The 16,143-nt window shown below is 41.8% G+C and overlaps 1 protein-coding gene across 2 annotated transcripts in view; it reads left to right on the top strand.

Annotated features, from left to right (window-relative positions):
* Window positions 1-13,653, top strand: part of LGALS8 (lectin, galactoside-binding, soluble, 8) — a 17,823-nt gene extending 4,170 nt beyond the window's left edge. For both annotated transcript variants that reach the window (XM_012660296.1, XM_012660298.1), the window contains exons 3-9: window positions 3,873-3,961; window positions 4,954-5,164; window positions 6,715-6,834; window positions 7,759-7,815; window positions 9,407-9,495; window positions 10,263-10,428; window positions 13,444-13,653. In XM_012660296.1, coding sequence (XP_012515750.1) covers window positions 3,873-3,961; window positions 4,954-5,164; window positions 6,715-6,834; window positions 7,759-7,815; window positions 9,407-9,495; window positions 10,263-10,428; window positions 13,444-13,593 — 882 coding nt within the window. In that variant the 3' untranslated portion in view covers window positions 13,594-13,653. The remainder of the gene's footprint in view (window positions 1-3,872; window positions 3,962-4,953; window positions 5,165-6,714; window positions 6,835-7,758; window positions 7,816-9,406; window positions 9,496-10,262; window positions 10,429-13,443) is intronic.
* The last annotated feature ends 2,490 nt before the right edge of the window (window positions 13,654-16,143 follow it).

Below are 16,143 nucleotides of genomic sequence, written 5' to 3'. Positions count from 1 at the left end.
GGAGTGTGAGAAGTGACCACTGAGAGACTGAATTGAGCCAAATTGTGAGTCTTTATTAGCTGGCCAGCGGCTACCCTCTGCACCGCCGAGAGGCAGCAGCACAGAGAGCAGCCCCGAGCCAGGAGAGACAGGCTCTTTTAAAGGCAAAAACCACATCCTGTAAAGTCATCTGTCTGCGCAAGCAGGATCATGGAAGCCTAGAACAGCATTTATCATTATTAATCTTAGTCAAAAATGCATTTAACATCCTGTCTTAAGTCAGAGTACGTTTCACTCCCTGCTATCTGAGTACATGAGGCACCCCTGGGCGTTTCAGTGCTCCAGGGCGTTCTGGCCCTCTAAGCTAGCTGTTACTTTATTTTGTTGAGGCTTGCGGCTGTGTGAAACGTACTCTCCTCCCTCTTTATTTTTTGCTTAAGCATACGGACAGAAGCGAGAGAGCAGGTTATTTTCCATAGACCTTAACATGTCCTGAGCAGTAAAGAACTTACTTTAGTTTTATGTAGTGGTGAGAATCTTCAGGAATGTCTGATTTCCACTTATCTGAAGCTGAACCCTGAACTTAGGTCTGAGATAGGACAACTGCTTTTTTTTGGTAAACCCCAAATTTGGGGCAACAAAGAGTGGGAGGGTCCTTGAAGTAAGGCCCTAAACCAGTCTTGTTAGTGTGTGTGGATTCAAGTTTTTATTGTTTACTTTGTCGCTTTTTTGCCTAAGTTTTAATGTCATTGCGCAAGAATGAGGTAAAACCACAATATCAAGCAGTCTCGGTTTTAGAAGAAATAGCCTTTTAGCCATAGTAGGTTTCAAAAGGAAAACTTACTGAATTTGAAGCCAGTGAGACATTTAAAATGATTTTGTGCATGTTAGAATTAAAAACATCTCAAGGTTGTAGACTGACTTTCTGCAAAAATTAAAAAAAAGCAAAACAAACAGGCTGTCTGCTAAGGGTGACTGGTGTCATCTTGGCTCAAGCCAGGATGGAACAGATGGTCAGGTTACACTGTTTTGCCCTTCATACACAAATATGCCTTATTTAAATGTTATTTAGAAAATAACTTTATAGATTAAAATCCTTGCATATCTTGATTCTAGTGTTACCGAACTTTACTTGGTCCCTTTGCCCCTGCGCGATGGAAGACCAAACATCAAAGTGCTGGTTCCTTTGTGGAGAAAAGTTTGTTGCAAGGCTGCTGAGCAAGGGGACAGGAGTCAGGTTCAAATCTGCGTCCCTGAGCTGGGGACTGGAGCAGGTTTTATAGGCAGAGGGTAATGAGGCATGATCTGGTTGGATTTTGGAAAGAGGTGATGCTAGGAGGCATAATCCAACTGGATCCTGCCATGGGCGATGCCACAGCTCGATCTGATTGGATCATGGATCATGCCATGTGGTGTCCACTTCTTAATTTGGTCTTGCTCCTTGGTCTGAGCACTTAGGTTCTGCCCATGGTTGCCTGGTTGGTTCATCTGAGCACAATTCAGGTTATGTAACTTGCAACCTGGGGGTCCGTGGCAACTGAACAGCAACTTACCCTTTTGTTACACAAAGTTGAACCAGATCGGGCTGGTTCTTCGGTTACGCTAGCGTACTGATGACTCCTGTAATTTCTGGCACGTGCACCCTCAACTGTAGAGTTGAAACAAAAATTAGACTTCATTTCTTGAGGAAGTGGGTCCAGAGAAGTAGTTCTCTTTGACAGCAAGAACTGCCTTCAGGCCTCTGGAATGGCCTGGTTGCCATTCTGAGATAGTTCACGATAAAATGTTTCCAAGGGAAATATTCTTTTTGGCAAATAGCTTTTTCATTTGTTTTTAGTTTCTTTGTTTTATGATTAATTCTCACAAAAGTGTAGAAAAGGTTAGACAGAGGTAGAAGGACTGAACTGAGTGGCAAAACAACATTTTTGTCCGTCTTTAAATTTCACTGCTGTTAAATATTCATAGTGTTAGGGGCGCGTAGTTCCCTGATGTTCTTCTCCCATTTGTAGCTAGTTGCCCTTCCAATGTTCAAAAGACAAAAATAACTTAGCTATTTTAAGTTAATCAATAAGGATATCTAAGCTAGACTTAGAAAAATGGTTTTCTTACATCATGGTTATTTTATCTTGTTAGTGTTCAGTTCAAACAATCAAGTGTTTATTGAGTGTCTATTATATTCTTTATTAGGCGTATAAAGACACAGAACAGCCACATTTTAATTTTTATTTCATTAATGTTTCTAAAAGTTGGTCCACATTGATAGTAGACTCTATCCATATTAACGCTTCTTGGAAAAGATAAATATTGTAACTGGCCTATTTTTTTTTTCTTATTTAGTATATTTCTTTGACTAGTTCAACTGATAGAATTCTAAGATTTTTAAAAGTCAGGCTCACTTTTCTTTCCATTCAAACTGAGTGAATAATTTGGAAGACAGTATCTTCACTTTATACCAGAAATGCCATCAGTGAATTCTGTTTTTCATTATCTACCTATGTGTTTTTATTACTGTTGTTTATAGTTCTTAAGATGTGATTAATTCAAGCTGGCTAGGAAGTTATTCAGAAATTAAACAGAATTGGTTGTTACTCCAAGTTAATAAACCACTTGTCAACATTAATCCCATCTGCTGCTGAAAAGCTGGTCATTTGAATTTGCTTAGGAACCTTGCTTCCACTTTATCCTTCTCACCTTAGTATTCTAAGTACCTCCCTTCCTACCTTCCCGTTCTATCTTACAACACAAAACAATAAAATCATTCTTCTTTAACCTGTATGGTCCCTTTCAGCCTTTGGGCCATTTTCTCCCTTTGTTGCCAGACTGCCTGCCTGAGAGTTGATTTGGGCTGCCTTGATTTCCTCATCAAGGCTCTGCCCTCTCGTTTTTTGCTAATTTCATGCTTGGCTTTACTAGTAAAATCTGGTCTTTAACTTCTCTCTTTCTTTTCTTTAATGTCTTTACCAATCACCTGTAGATCTGTTCAGTATGTGCACAGCTCCGGCCTTCCACCCAGTGTGAATCTCCAGCTCAGCCCTGCAAGACCAGCAGTTCAAACCTAAACTCCAGTCTTCCTTCCCGAACCAGCTCCCCTCTTGCCGTTTTCCGATTCTGTCAGTGTCCTTCTGACACTCAGCTTCTGCCTGCTCCCGTGTTACCTAGCACCCAATAATTCGAAGATAATCTGTCTTCAAAATTTAAAGCTACATTTATGTCAAAACCAGTGGCTTGTCCTTTTTTTAACTCTTATTTTGAACATTTAAACATAATATGTGCAATTCATTTTTTTAAAAATTCAAACAGTATCTGAAGGTTTTAGTGAAACATGAATTTTCCTTTTACCGTGGTACTCAGTTCTCTTACCAGCTTTTTGTATATCCTTCCTGAGGGACATGGTGAAACGTGTGCTGTGTATGTATCTCCTTTTCCATATCTGTTTTTTTACATGCATATATCATGCTATATAAACTGTTTTCTAGAATTCTGCTTTTCCCACATTTTGGAGATGTCGGTTCATTTAGAACTTCCTCAGTTATCTTAACAGCTGCAGGATGTTGTTGTTTTTTCTATTATCAGAATTATCATATTGAGTGGAAGTAGAAATGTTATTTTACAAAACCCTCAGCCAAATAAAAAATATTGTGAATAGTATTTATCTTGTGACTTTTCCAAGGAACTCAAGAGTAGTTTGCAGGTATTACAAATATCCTAGCCATGTTGTTCCCTTGTAGCTGTTTGAATAGTGAAGATGACTTGGAAAATGCTAGATTCTGAGCAGATCTATGTGCGGCCTTTAAAAATGTACTCTTTCACTATCAATAATGAATTCTGGCTATAATTGCTTAGTAAATACTTTTGTTTGTGTAAATGTACATTTGTTAACATTTTTCCCTTAGGCAATCCCCTATGTTGGCACTATTCCTGAGCAGCTGGAGCCTGGAACTTTGATTGTTATACGTGGGCATGTTCCTAGTGACACAGACAGGTACGGTCATTGTGCTGTAAGAAAGAACATGAGCGAACTGTCTTGCCGTGATTGTGGAACAACAAAAAACAATGTGGGTGAGACCATTTTGATATTTTGAGGCTTGATTTGCTGTTATCAGCAGCCCTGGCCAAGGTGCTCAGGATATTGGAATGAATGACTGAACAAAAGTTATTGGACATTTTTATTTCATTGCTATATGTCTGATTTCAATATAATGAATTGGATATGTCATTATAGAAGGGAATAGCGGTCAGATGACAGGGACAGCCCAGTTACAGTCTAACATTCCCACATCTCTTAAGATCTATTTCAGAATGTTTTACTGAGTGTGTGCTTTGGCTTCAAACTCTGGACTGAGGTATATCGGTTAGCACTGGGCTCAGCTCCATGCAGCTGACACCCAAACAACAGCATTTTAAATAAGATAAGAAAATTAAGTCTCTAGGGGACAGCCCAGACCTTTTCAGTCAACTCTATCAAGTCATTAGGGAAGTAGGCTTTTTTCCAGCTCAGCACTTTGCTAACCCTAGGGTGAGCTAAGGTCTTCTTCGTCATGATCCTTGGAAGCTAGATCTCCAGCCCTCACATCCATGCTGTGGGTGGCTGGGTGGGTACATGTGGTATTTGGGGGTGGATGAAAGACAGGTGCCTGCTTTAAGGCAGTTTCCAGTAGTTTTCCTGAGCACTTCGCTTCCATTTCATTGGCAGCACTTTAACCACATGAGCAGGCCTAGCTGCAAGGGAAGCTGGAAAAGATAGGTTCTTATTCCAGGCAGATCTGGACCCAGCTCAAACTCAGGAGCTCTGTGTTACTAAGGAAGAAGGAAAGGAAGATTAGGAAACTAGCTCTTTTAGGCCACGTGGGTGAATGAACAAGAAGGGGTTATCAGTCATCCATCGCTCGGCCTGGAGTGTAGTGCTTGCTGGATCCTTCCTTGCGTCCTCCCTTCCTGAGCGCTCATGGGGCCCCTGTTTTTTCCCACATACAGATTCCAGGTGGACTTACAGTGTGGCAGCAGCGTGAAACCTCGAGCCGACGTGGCCTTTCATTTCAATCCTCGTTTCAAAAGGTCCAACTGCATTGTTTGCAATACTCTGAAAAATGAAAAATGGGGATGGGAAGAGATCACCTATGACACGCCTTTCCAAAAGGAAAAGTCTTTTGAAATCGTGATTATGGTCCTGAAGGACAAATTCCAGGTAGGTTTTGGAGAATGACAAGTTGAATCCTCATTAGTGAGAATGAGCACACAGGGAAGCTTTTCACGTTTGTGAACTCACCTTGTATTTCCTAAATTCAAGAAATAGTTTGGCTTTGTAATTTTTTCTCTAAAATAGAACCAGGCAGGTACCTAAATGTGAGGGGGTGGGGGTCACAGCTACTCTCTCCAGCCAGTTGTTGCTGTGTAGAAATACAGGTCCAGTGTGACCAGATCTTTTTATTAGATCGAATTTATCCTAGCAGGGCTGAGTTCTGAACTGACACAGCATTATGTTAATTATGGGAGAGTAAATTATAACCATCACCACCCAAAGTATGGGGAAATCTGGAACTATCAGACAGGTGGAGAATCTGAGTATAGAAATTAGAAGAGTTTTGTATATTTAAGTCTTGCCACAAGGCAGCTCTGTGGGATCATGAGATTTTAGATCCAGAGGGGAATCTTAGAAATCCTTTGTGCAGCAAATTCTATCACTGGCTTCAAGGAATGTTTTATACCTAGTGCATGGGTGTAAGGTAGGGTGTGGCCTTAGAGGCTCTCACGCCTGCTGTCTGTCCAGCCGATGGCGCTGTGCTGGACTCGTACTGATTCGGGTGAACACTCTCCTATCCCTGCTGCTGATCCTTTGTGTCCTTCAGGACACTGCTCCCACTAGAAAGTCTCCCCTAAATCTCCTGAACTCCGTTCAGTTCTCCCTTCTCTGGTCTTCTGAGCCCTTGTGTCTCTATCTTTCTTTTTAACAGTTGTTCCTATACCGTTGTGCTTTAGTTTTATCATGTGTTTACTTTGCTCCCCAATGGGACTTCAAGTTCCTTGAGTCACAGACCATATTGTGCACTGCTTATGTTTTCCACATATAACCCAACACGGTGCCCAGCATTTGGGAGGCGGGGAAAAGGAGTCCTGTATACTGAGTTCCTGTGTGGCAGGCACTGTGCTGAGAACTCGCAGAAGCTACCTTACTGTCATCTCATCACCGTAGCCCATTGAGGTAGAGATTGTACTTACTTACAAATAAGAAAACAGAATCTCAGATAAGTTGGATAACTTGCCCATGTTCATTCATTTAGCAAATTCAACAATATTTACTGAGCGACTGCCACCTACGTGGTCTCTCTTAGAGTATGGTCCCCAAGGACAATGTGGTGGAGATGGTGTAGGGCAGACCTTTAACCTGGCTTCACGGGCCTCCAGGGCACCTATGCAGGGGCTTTGAAGGGTGGGGTCGGGCTTTGAACCTGGGGTGTCTCACATGTATGCACAGTGCACACATGCATACATACATGTATTTGTGAATGCGTATGTTTATCTAGAAAGAGACAGTCCACGGTGCTTAATCAGATCAGGAATTCAAAAGAAGTTAAGAAACACTACTAGTGTTGCGGATGCTCTTAGTCACAGTTTGGTCAGACATGTGGAGACCTGTGGGAGAAGGTATGAAATTAAACCCAAGGAAACATTTCCATTTGGATAAGTTCATTTATTAACTGTTTTTTTGGGGGGTGGTTGTTTTCTGTGTCCTTGTAGGTGGCTGTAAATGGAAAACACACTCTGCTCTACGCCCACAGGATCGGCCTGGAGAAAATAGATACTCTGGGCATTTATGGCAAAGTCAACGTTCACTCAGTTGGTTTTAGCTTCAGCTCGGTGAGTGTCCGTCCACACCTTGGGGTCTTGTTTGATGGTGTTTTCTCATGAATTGGTAGAAAACATCTTTAATTAACACTAATTTTGAGATAAAAATAATGCAGATATCTCCCTCAGTAGACTATTAATTTCTTGGAAGTGAATTTTTTTAAACTAGTAGGATGTTATTTATCAACCAGGGCTTTATTATCTATAGGATCTCAAATCTAGTGTGGTTCTAGCAAAACAAACACACACACGCACACACACAATAATTAGCTAGGTAGTGGATATTTCCTTTACATGGGAGTACAATGGAGTGTTTCTGTAAGATAGTTTCCTAGACGTGGAATGTCTGAGTCAAAGAGTACAGTCATATGCCACAGTGGTTCCATAAGATTGTAATACCGTATTTTTACTGTACCTTTTCTATGTTTAGATATATTTAGATACACAAATCCTTACCATTGTGTTACGATTGCCCGCAGTATTCGGTACTATAACATGCTGTATAGGTTTGTAGCAGTGGGCTATACTATGTAGGTTTGTGCAAGTAACTCTATGACGGGCGTACAACAGTGAAATCGCCTGATGATGCATTTCTCAGAATGCATCCCCTTTGTGAAGCGATGCATGACTGTTTTGCATTTTAAGTTTTGACAGATACCGCTAACTTGCCCTCCGAAAAGATGGTAACAATTTGCACTCTCAATAGCTGTGCCTGTCTGCTCACTTTCTTGTTGCCATTAGAGCTCATTCTCTTTAATGTTTGCCCATTTGGTCGGGAGCAAAGGACCCAATGCGTAGTGCATTTTTCGATCATAATTTTCAAGCATATTTTCATGTTTAGTACCATTTATAATTTTTTGATATGTCAAGTAGGTTATATTTAGAAAAGATGTTCTGATAGATGTTAAAAATTAATCTTTATTATCTTTTCTTCAGGATTTACAAAATACCCAACCATCTACTGTGGAACTGACAGAGATAAGTAAAGAAAATGTAAATATACAATCTTTTAATAAACCACCAGTTTTAAAATGTTCTCTTGGTTGCATGGAAGTCAGGTGGCAGGAAGGCTGGTTTGTAAAAAATTATGTTTTTCCTGTGAGGCTAGGACGGAACTAATCATTTGAAAATCGAGGCATGTACTTCTTCTGGTGCCTGGCACTTGATAGGTTTTTGCCGCTGCTTAACCTGTCAGTTTCTGCCACCACTACTCACCATTCTTATGTAAATGAGCTATCTCACTCTCACCTGGTGAGTAGCACTGTCAGGAAGTATTTATAAATATCCATCATCAGTCAGTGCATTGGCCAGTGAGCTTCCACGTGTATCTTCTCCCCCTGTGGGAAAAAGTGCAGTTTACAAATTGCGTCTTTGCTATGACCAATGGAAAAAGTGAAGACTTACTGATCTCAGTGCATTCATATTCACAGGTAGAATATAATCTCAGCACTCTGGGGCCACCCTGGAAAGAACAAGTGAGATGTGTTTGGAGGTCATATGTTGTCCTATGAAAAATCATTCATTTTTGGTGGAGGATAAAGGATTTAAATGAACAGGACAATCAGACTCTATTCTCAACCCGAATAGCCCTTTACAAGCTCACACAGCCCTGTCTTAAAGCACTGGCTGCCTGTACGTCAGACCCAGGGCGGAGCAGGCACTAACATCTCACGCTCTGGCCGGGCTCCGCTCAGTACAGCCACAGAGTCAAATTGCTCATGTTATAAAATGTAATTCTTCCCTTCCGAACATTCTCATATTTTCTTTCTCTTCCAATGGATATAAAAGCTGGTATGCCACAATTTTTTAGTATTTGTGTCTGGGTTATTACATGTGGAACATTTTATAAAATTGCCTAGAAAATGAACAGTTTAGACCTTGGCAGGCAGCTTCATTCCTTCCCTACCTTACTGTAGAACTGTTTCCCCTACAGCCTAGTATTAGAGAAGGAGACTTTTCTAAAATCGTACCCAGAACTGTCTGCACCAAGAGCAAAGATTCGACTGTCAATCACACTTTGACTTGCACCAAAATACTACCTACCAACTCTTTGTCAAAGGTTTGAAGAGCCCCAAATTTTCTTAACTCTATATAAAAATTAAGTTATTATTAGCTGTTGTGTAACCTCTGACCCCAGTGAGCCCAAAGCAGCCACTCGCACTCTGCATTTGTACGCTGTTCCTGGACAGACACGAGGGTCAGCCAGGCATGTGTCTGTGAGCCATGCATGTATGTTTCAACTCCCCCAGCGCGGCTGCTTCCCCTTCAAGCAGAACACAGCCCTGCATCAGCCCCCAGGACAGGTGGCTTTCCCAGAGTCGGTTTCACTCACACAGAGGGTATCAGGTCCCACTCCTTGTCCACGCATCTTGTCATCTTACACGCAGTCGTTGAGTGTTTGACGTGAGCCAGGCACCATGCTGCTGCAGGGGACCCAGCTGGGACCAGGGCAGACTTAATCTGTCCCTTCAATGGGCTTTACAGGGTCATTACTCTTAAACATGTCCTGTGTTCTTTGGACACGAGTTTTCCCACAAGTTCCCTTTCTGCAGGCCTCCTAGTCCTGACTGTGGCTTCTTTTCAGACCCTGCCATTCATTGCAAGGTTGAACTCCCCCATGGGCCCTGGACGAACTGTCGTCATCAAAGGAGAAGTGAATACAACTGCCAAAGGGTCAGTATCCTTAAGTCGCCAGAAACAGTGTGAATACTTTCCACGTGTGCCTGTTACGGCCTTACACCTGTAACCTTCTCATGAGCTAAAAGTAGGCTGCGTCATAGTCCTCATTTGCAAGGTGAAGGTATTAAAGAAAGAGGTTACGCTGCTGACAACTAGTTGGTGGCAGAGCCAAGGCTAAAGTCCAGTGTTCTGACCTAGGCTTTTTCTGGCCAGGCAAGAGCAGCATTTTTGCCTACGAGGCCCACCCTTGCCTCATAGAACCCCAGGGCAGTCCGTTAGATCCAGCAGCATTTTTTAGGGCCCCTTGTGTCATATGACTTGGAAAATTTCTGCTTTAAGAAACTTTTCCAGAAATTTCCAGACTTCTGACAGCTTGAAGTTAGAGCTTTTTCCTAGAAACTAGCATACTTTCAAGAAGGAAAGAACACGTAAATGATTTAGAGAGAATACCTGCTTGAAAGGATCCCAGATTCCTGTAGCCTGAAGTAATTATTCAGTTGACTAGTGCTAAGCCTTCAGTTTCTGCCCAACCAGATCTCAGCCTCAACATTGATCTTAAAGTTTTTTTGTATTTTTATTTTGCAGATCTTAGTGGAATGCTGACTCCGTTTAAAATTTCTCCTTATCTGCATTCCCATGTCCATGCACATACGTATGTTTCACGTAGTTATAATCATAGTTCAAGTCTGGTTATTAAAATTGCAGAAACTGCCACTACTCTCTCCTACTTGGTTAAAGTGTTTTCTGTTTTCTCTCTAAAGCTTTAATGTTGATCTACTAGCAGGAAAATCAAAGGATATTGCTCTACACTTGAACCCACGCCTGAATACCAAAGCATTTGTAAGAAATTCTTTTCTTCAGGAGTCCTGGGGAGAAGAAGAGAGAAATATTACCTGTTTCCCGTTTAGTCCTGGGATGTACTTTGAGGTGAGATTACAGTTTTTGAAGATGGGACAGGAAAAAGAGTCCTGGAAGCAGGGGCAGGATACATGGTACATTTAAATCAAGGCCTCACTGAACATGTGGAGACTGTGTGTGGGTTTTTTGTTCTTTTACTTGGAGATTGTAATTTGAATGCCCCCGATGTAGGCCATCGGTATAAATGGAAGAGCCAGTAGAGTACTGTATCATTTGCATTGGGATTATTTGACATTTGTCATTGATGAATAGGAACTTTTTTTATTTTTTAAGCAAGCCCATTGCTCGGTAAGATTAGTAGGAATTTTAACAGAAACCTGTCTCAGGACTGGAGTCACATGTTTAATCCCGAATGGACTTGAGGATGTAGGAACCCTAAAACTACTTACTTGCATGGCCTGTCATCTCCAGTCCTGGTAGATAGTTTCAGGTGACAGTCCTTTCTTCCAAGGAGTTAGTCCTGTTTGCATGTATTCAAGGAAAAATCCATTAGTCCCTTGGAACTAAAAGGCATGTCATCCTGAGTCCCCTAATATGTGAATATTATGGTAACTCATACCTTTCCCAAAATATATGTCTGTGATGCTGAGCAGAGCTGAATACTTTTGAGTTGTGGATGCTGGGTGGTTGGCTAGGCTCATTCACTAGCTTAGGTGACTCTCTGCCTCCCTGATCACGTAGGGCCATTGATTTAGGTCATACTTTTATAATATTTTAAACTGCCACATCCTCTGGACCATTTGAGTTCACAAGGACTTATCATGCTATTTGTTAGAAGCACAAACATCAAGGCTGAGTAGAAGATGGTGATTTGATGTTAATATTTATTGCTTAGCTCCAGTCTAGTGCAGTGCCCTGGTATGTGGAGTTTAGACAGATGGGGGCTAATCATAGAAGGTTCCCTGAGAGCTGTGGATACTGGTTTGGAATTCAGAGGAATGGGAAGGCTATGGAAGGATGAAGGTCGGTTCTCCAGATCTAGGGCATGATTTGAACAAGTCACTGCAGTGGGAAGGGCAGCACAGGGTTGTTGGCTTGGCAGGACTCAGGGCATAAAGGGTGACTTGGGCCCACTGGAGGGAAACAAGAAGTGAGCGTTCTAGAAGGAAGTTGATCCCTGTGGCTGGTGACAGGAAGCTAATGATGTAACTTGTTTTTGGCCTATCTGGGCCCTAAGTTTGGATCTATTAAAATTAAAAAGGACAATAATAATAAATTCAAATAATACTGAAAAATATTAAGATGAAAATTAAAATATCCCCAACCCTTTAATTCAAACAATACCATTGAGATTAGGTGAACCTCATTGCAGACATTTTTCTGTAGATGTAGAGTGAAAAGGATGGCTGGCTGAAAGGATGAATAGATGTATCTTTTCAAAAATCATCTTTTCTGTTAGTTTTTGACTTCAGTAATTGTCCTCATGTTGATCATTGTTGTCAGTTTTCCATAGTGATAGATGCTTTCTAATTGCTTCTACCTCTTGCCTTTTTAATATGCTTTCATTGAGATATTTCCATTATGCCACTATTTTCATTTTAAACGTATCTTCTTGATGTTTCAAATTTACTTACTAGTTATGGCTAGTCTTTAAAAAAAAAATCTCATTCAGTATTGTAATTTCATCTGCGGGTTCTTCTTTTTAATGAAGTTTATTTTCTTACCAGCTGGTCTATAACATCAGATGGTTGTGAGGGATTCCGCTGTTCCATGATGGGTTTTTGTATGTGATGTGCCTTGTTGTGTTGCAGTAGTGTGCTCACCTGGGCGTGTGTCACGTCTTTCCCACTTGTTTGTAATCCGCTGGCTCTGTGCTTGCTCTCATTCAATGTAGGTAACTAATTGACTCCCTCTGGTGCCACTTGTTTTTCCTTCTGAGCTACTGCACGAGGCTGTTGGTGTTTTCTTGGGATTTTGCTAAACGTACATTACACAAAGTCCCTTCCACCTGGTTGAAACTGGGATTTCCACCATTCTCCTGGGGGTAGTGTCAGGTTACAGATATTTCCCCAATTCTCTCTGTAGACCCAGAGCCTTCATTTTGTATGATCCACAGAATGCCCCCCTCTTCCTGATTTTCCTTGGCAGCCATTTCCACTGCTCCTATTAAAGAGTAAAGACCCTCAATTTGCTACTTTGCGGATTAAGATTTCGTGCCTCAGTCTGGCCTCTGGGGATGGGGCCGGTTAACAAAGCTGCTAATCCTCTCTGCTTTGTGCTGCCCCTCTCTGCTTTCTTCTGAGGCCTTCACAGGGGCAAGGGGCAGGGAGGGCACAGTGCACGGCCACCAGACTGGCCTTTTCAGGATGGGTGGAAACCCAGCCTGGCACTGGGAGCTTGGTTCACCAGGGCGAAGTGTAGGTGTAAAGGTGATGTGAAAGGATAACAGGTTTTTGTTTGTCTTATTTGAGTTTTGAGCAAAGACAGCTCTGAAGGGCTAACACTAGTGACGAGCCTGACCTGGATCTGCCAGAATGCTAAGAAATTGCTCCTTAGACCCACAGGATGCCCAGCTTCGAAGAGCTTTAGAGAAACAGACTGAGACCAAGACGTGCTGAGCTGGGATGGAATCAGGACCACCAAGCAGCCATGCAATCCCTAGCAAGTGCCTTAAGCCTCTGACATTTCATGAGTTGTGTGATTTACCCAAGACCCTCACGTTTGAGGCAGAAAAGTCAGGATCCAGGTCGCTTGTTCCCAACCTGCTCATTGGAATCAGAATCTCCGTGAATGCAGGTCAAGATAGCAGCAGGATGCTGCTTCCTACTCGGCAGGATGGGGCTGAGGGAGGGGAGTGTGCCGAGGAAAGGAAGGTGCGAGGCTTCAAGTGCATGTTAGAGTAACTTCCTGAGTGAGACAAGGCAGAAGGTGTAACTAGAGTCCTAGAAATCACAGAAGGGAAGTCAACAGCAGCAGGCCAAGAGAGCTTCTCTGCGTATAAAGTCTGACACTCTATTAGCGTGCAACAAACAAAAATTTTTAAATTAAGGGGAACCACTAATGGTATGTTTCCTTTCCTTTCAGATGATAATTTATTGTGATGTTAGAGAATTCAAGGTTGCGATAAATGGTGTACACAGCCTGGAATACAAGCACAGGTTTAAAGAGCTCAGCAGTATTGACACGCTGGAAATTAACGGGGATATCCACTTACTGGAAGTGAGGAGCTGGTAGCTGACCTGATCGCTACAAAATACAAAATGGCTTCTGTGGTACTGGCCTTGTCCAAATGCATCTCACTGTCTCTATATTGTTAAAATGAGCTTGCAAAACATCAAGTCCTACTGGGTGTTCTCAGTCCTTGCCATGCGGTGTGGCTACGTCTGGCACTGAATGAAGAAATCTGAGGTCACTCTACTTTCACCTGATTTGGCCTCTTTAAAATCACATTCAACAAGTATTTATGAAGTACCTACATAATACAGTAGCTAACATGGACTGAGCACGTATTTTTTGTTGGCACTGTGCTAGGAGCTGGGATACAGACATACTGGTGCCAAAACCAGTCTGTTCTGTATTCTCTTGAGCTGAGACTCCGCTGTGCCCTACCACTGTGCACCGTTTTTCTACGGCATTGTATAAATTCATCAGGGGACCTTTGGGATTAAAGAGTTATGCAGCTGTTAAACCACCTAGACACTAATCTGTACAAGACCCTACTCCTTCCCCAGTGATTGCGTTCATAACCAGTGCTCTGTCAGATCCCATAATTGAGCGGACTGATGCTGACTTATACCTGGCAATTAATGTTCTTTAGCATGATAGATGTAGATCTACCAGCTGTAAGCTTTAACAAATAATTAACATGACATCTGAACACAGCACAGAAATGAGGGCAAAAAAACAAAACAAAAACAAATGGTGTAGGAATTAACTTGCTGTTAAGCTCAAGGCAGCTGATTTCTGTGTATTTGAACTCAGGGTGAGTCAGAGGTCTGTAGAGACTCCTACAGAAAGTTTAAGATAGAGGCAAGATGCACTTAATTTGTAAGACATTTGTGGGTAACATCGTAATGTCAAGATTAGAATTAAGGAATTCATAAAATAGGCACTATCAGAAAGTAACATATACCACTGAGAGACCCATGAAGTAGGTAGGGAGGTAACCTAAAAATCTGTTGTTCGAGTGTAAACCACCGCTTGTCGCTGCTCCTCTAAAGATGAATCCGTCATCATTAGCAATTGAGATCAAACATTGTCATGTTTTAAGTAATTAAAATCAAACCTGGATCAGCAAGTTAAATCGTTGCATTATTGTAATTTTTCTGTTATTTGAAGGGAGTTAGCATAAGTTCTATGTAGAATCTTTACAAATCACATCTTGTCACAGGAAATTTCAAAGGTCTGGGAGTGGGGAGGGAAAAAAAGCTAAATCGGGCCAGGCACAGTTGCTCACGCCTATGATCCTAGCACTCTGAGAGGCTGAGGCAGGAGGATAGCTTGAGGTCAGGAGTTCGAGACCCCCTCTCTACTAAAAAAATAGAAAAAATTAGCTGGGCAACTAAAAATAGAAAAAATTAGCCAGGCATGTCCCAGCTACACAGGAGGATGATTGATCACTTGAGCCCACGAGTTTGAGGTTGCTGTGAGCTAGGCTGGTGCCATGGCACTCTAGCCCGGGCAACAGATGAGACTCTCCCCAAAAAAATTAAAAAAAAAAAAACTTAATCAGTTAGATCATTTATCGCATTAAACTGCTAGGCAGAATTGTCAGGATTAGGAATATTTCCACAACAGATTTTGGTTAGATATTATTTCTATCCATACATTGAAAAGAATACCATTATTAATCTTATTTTTTAAAAAGTTTTCAGTGTAGAAACTGTTAGCCCTTAATTCTTTTCCAGCTTTTCATGTTAATTTATTATGCAGTCTTGCCAACTCCAAAAAACATTGGGGGTGGGGGAAGGCAGGGTAAGTTATGGAAGCAAGAAGGCTCTAGAATCCCCCCGGTTATTTTTTCTTCAGAAAGAACATCAGGGTGCATGCATGGCTGAGATCTTGGAGACTGTAAGGCATTTAGGAAAAAAAAAAGCCCACTCCAGATTATTTCTCTAAATCTTTAAGATTAAAGGTTCACTTTCATTTTTGTTTTACACGGATCTATTAAGACTGACAGAATAAATGCAAAAATCTTAAGATTTTTGTTGAGATATTTCTTAAAGAGAAATAATCATTTCTAACAAGGTACATTTCTAAACTGCAAGTTGGCCTTTTGCTTGTCACAATCCCACACATTGCTATATGAGATCAAAGGCTTTCAAACTCAATGTGAACGTTCTATGTGACGGTTCTTACATGCCTTTAAAAATAAAGGCAGATTTATTTATTTATTTTTATTTGAGGCCTCGCCAGCTTCGCCATGACATAGCACTAGAGATTAGAGCACTTTAAAGTATTTGAAAAAAATCTGATACTTACTTTCTTATACAAGTAATTCTTTGGTGACCACCAATGAAATTATGATCATTTGTAATCCTGGAGGGGCTCCCTCATGCCACCTAGCGTTTTTAGGCCCTTTCTGTTGTGTGATCAGCCAGGTATGGTTGTTTCATAAGCAGCACACTCAGCCCTGGCCCCCCACCCCCACCCAGAGATTCAAGGATCAAGAAGACAGTCATAGGCCGGGCGTGGTGGCTCACGCCTGTAATCCTAGCACTCTGGGAGGCCGAGGCGGGTGGATCGCTCAAGGTCAGGAGTTCGAGACCAACCTGAGCAAGAGCG

This window comes from Propithecus coquereli, unplaced genomic scaffold (genome assembly GCF_000956105.1).
Source record: "Propithecus coquereli isolate 6110/MARCELLA unplaced genomic scaffold, Pcoq_1.0 Scaffold66, whole genome shotgun sequence".
Classification (NCBI taxonomy): Eukaryota; Metazoa; Chordata; class Mammalia; order Primates; family Indriidae; genus Propithecus; species Propithecus coquereli.
Note: the sequence above shows the minus strand (reverse complement) of the source record. Positions and strands in the feature narration are given on the sequence as shown.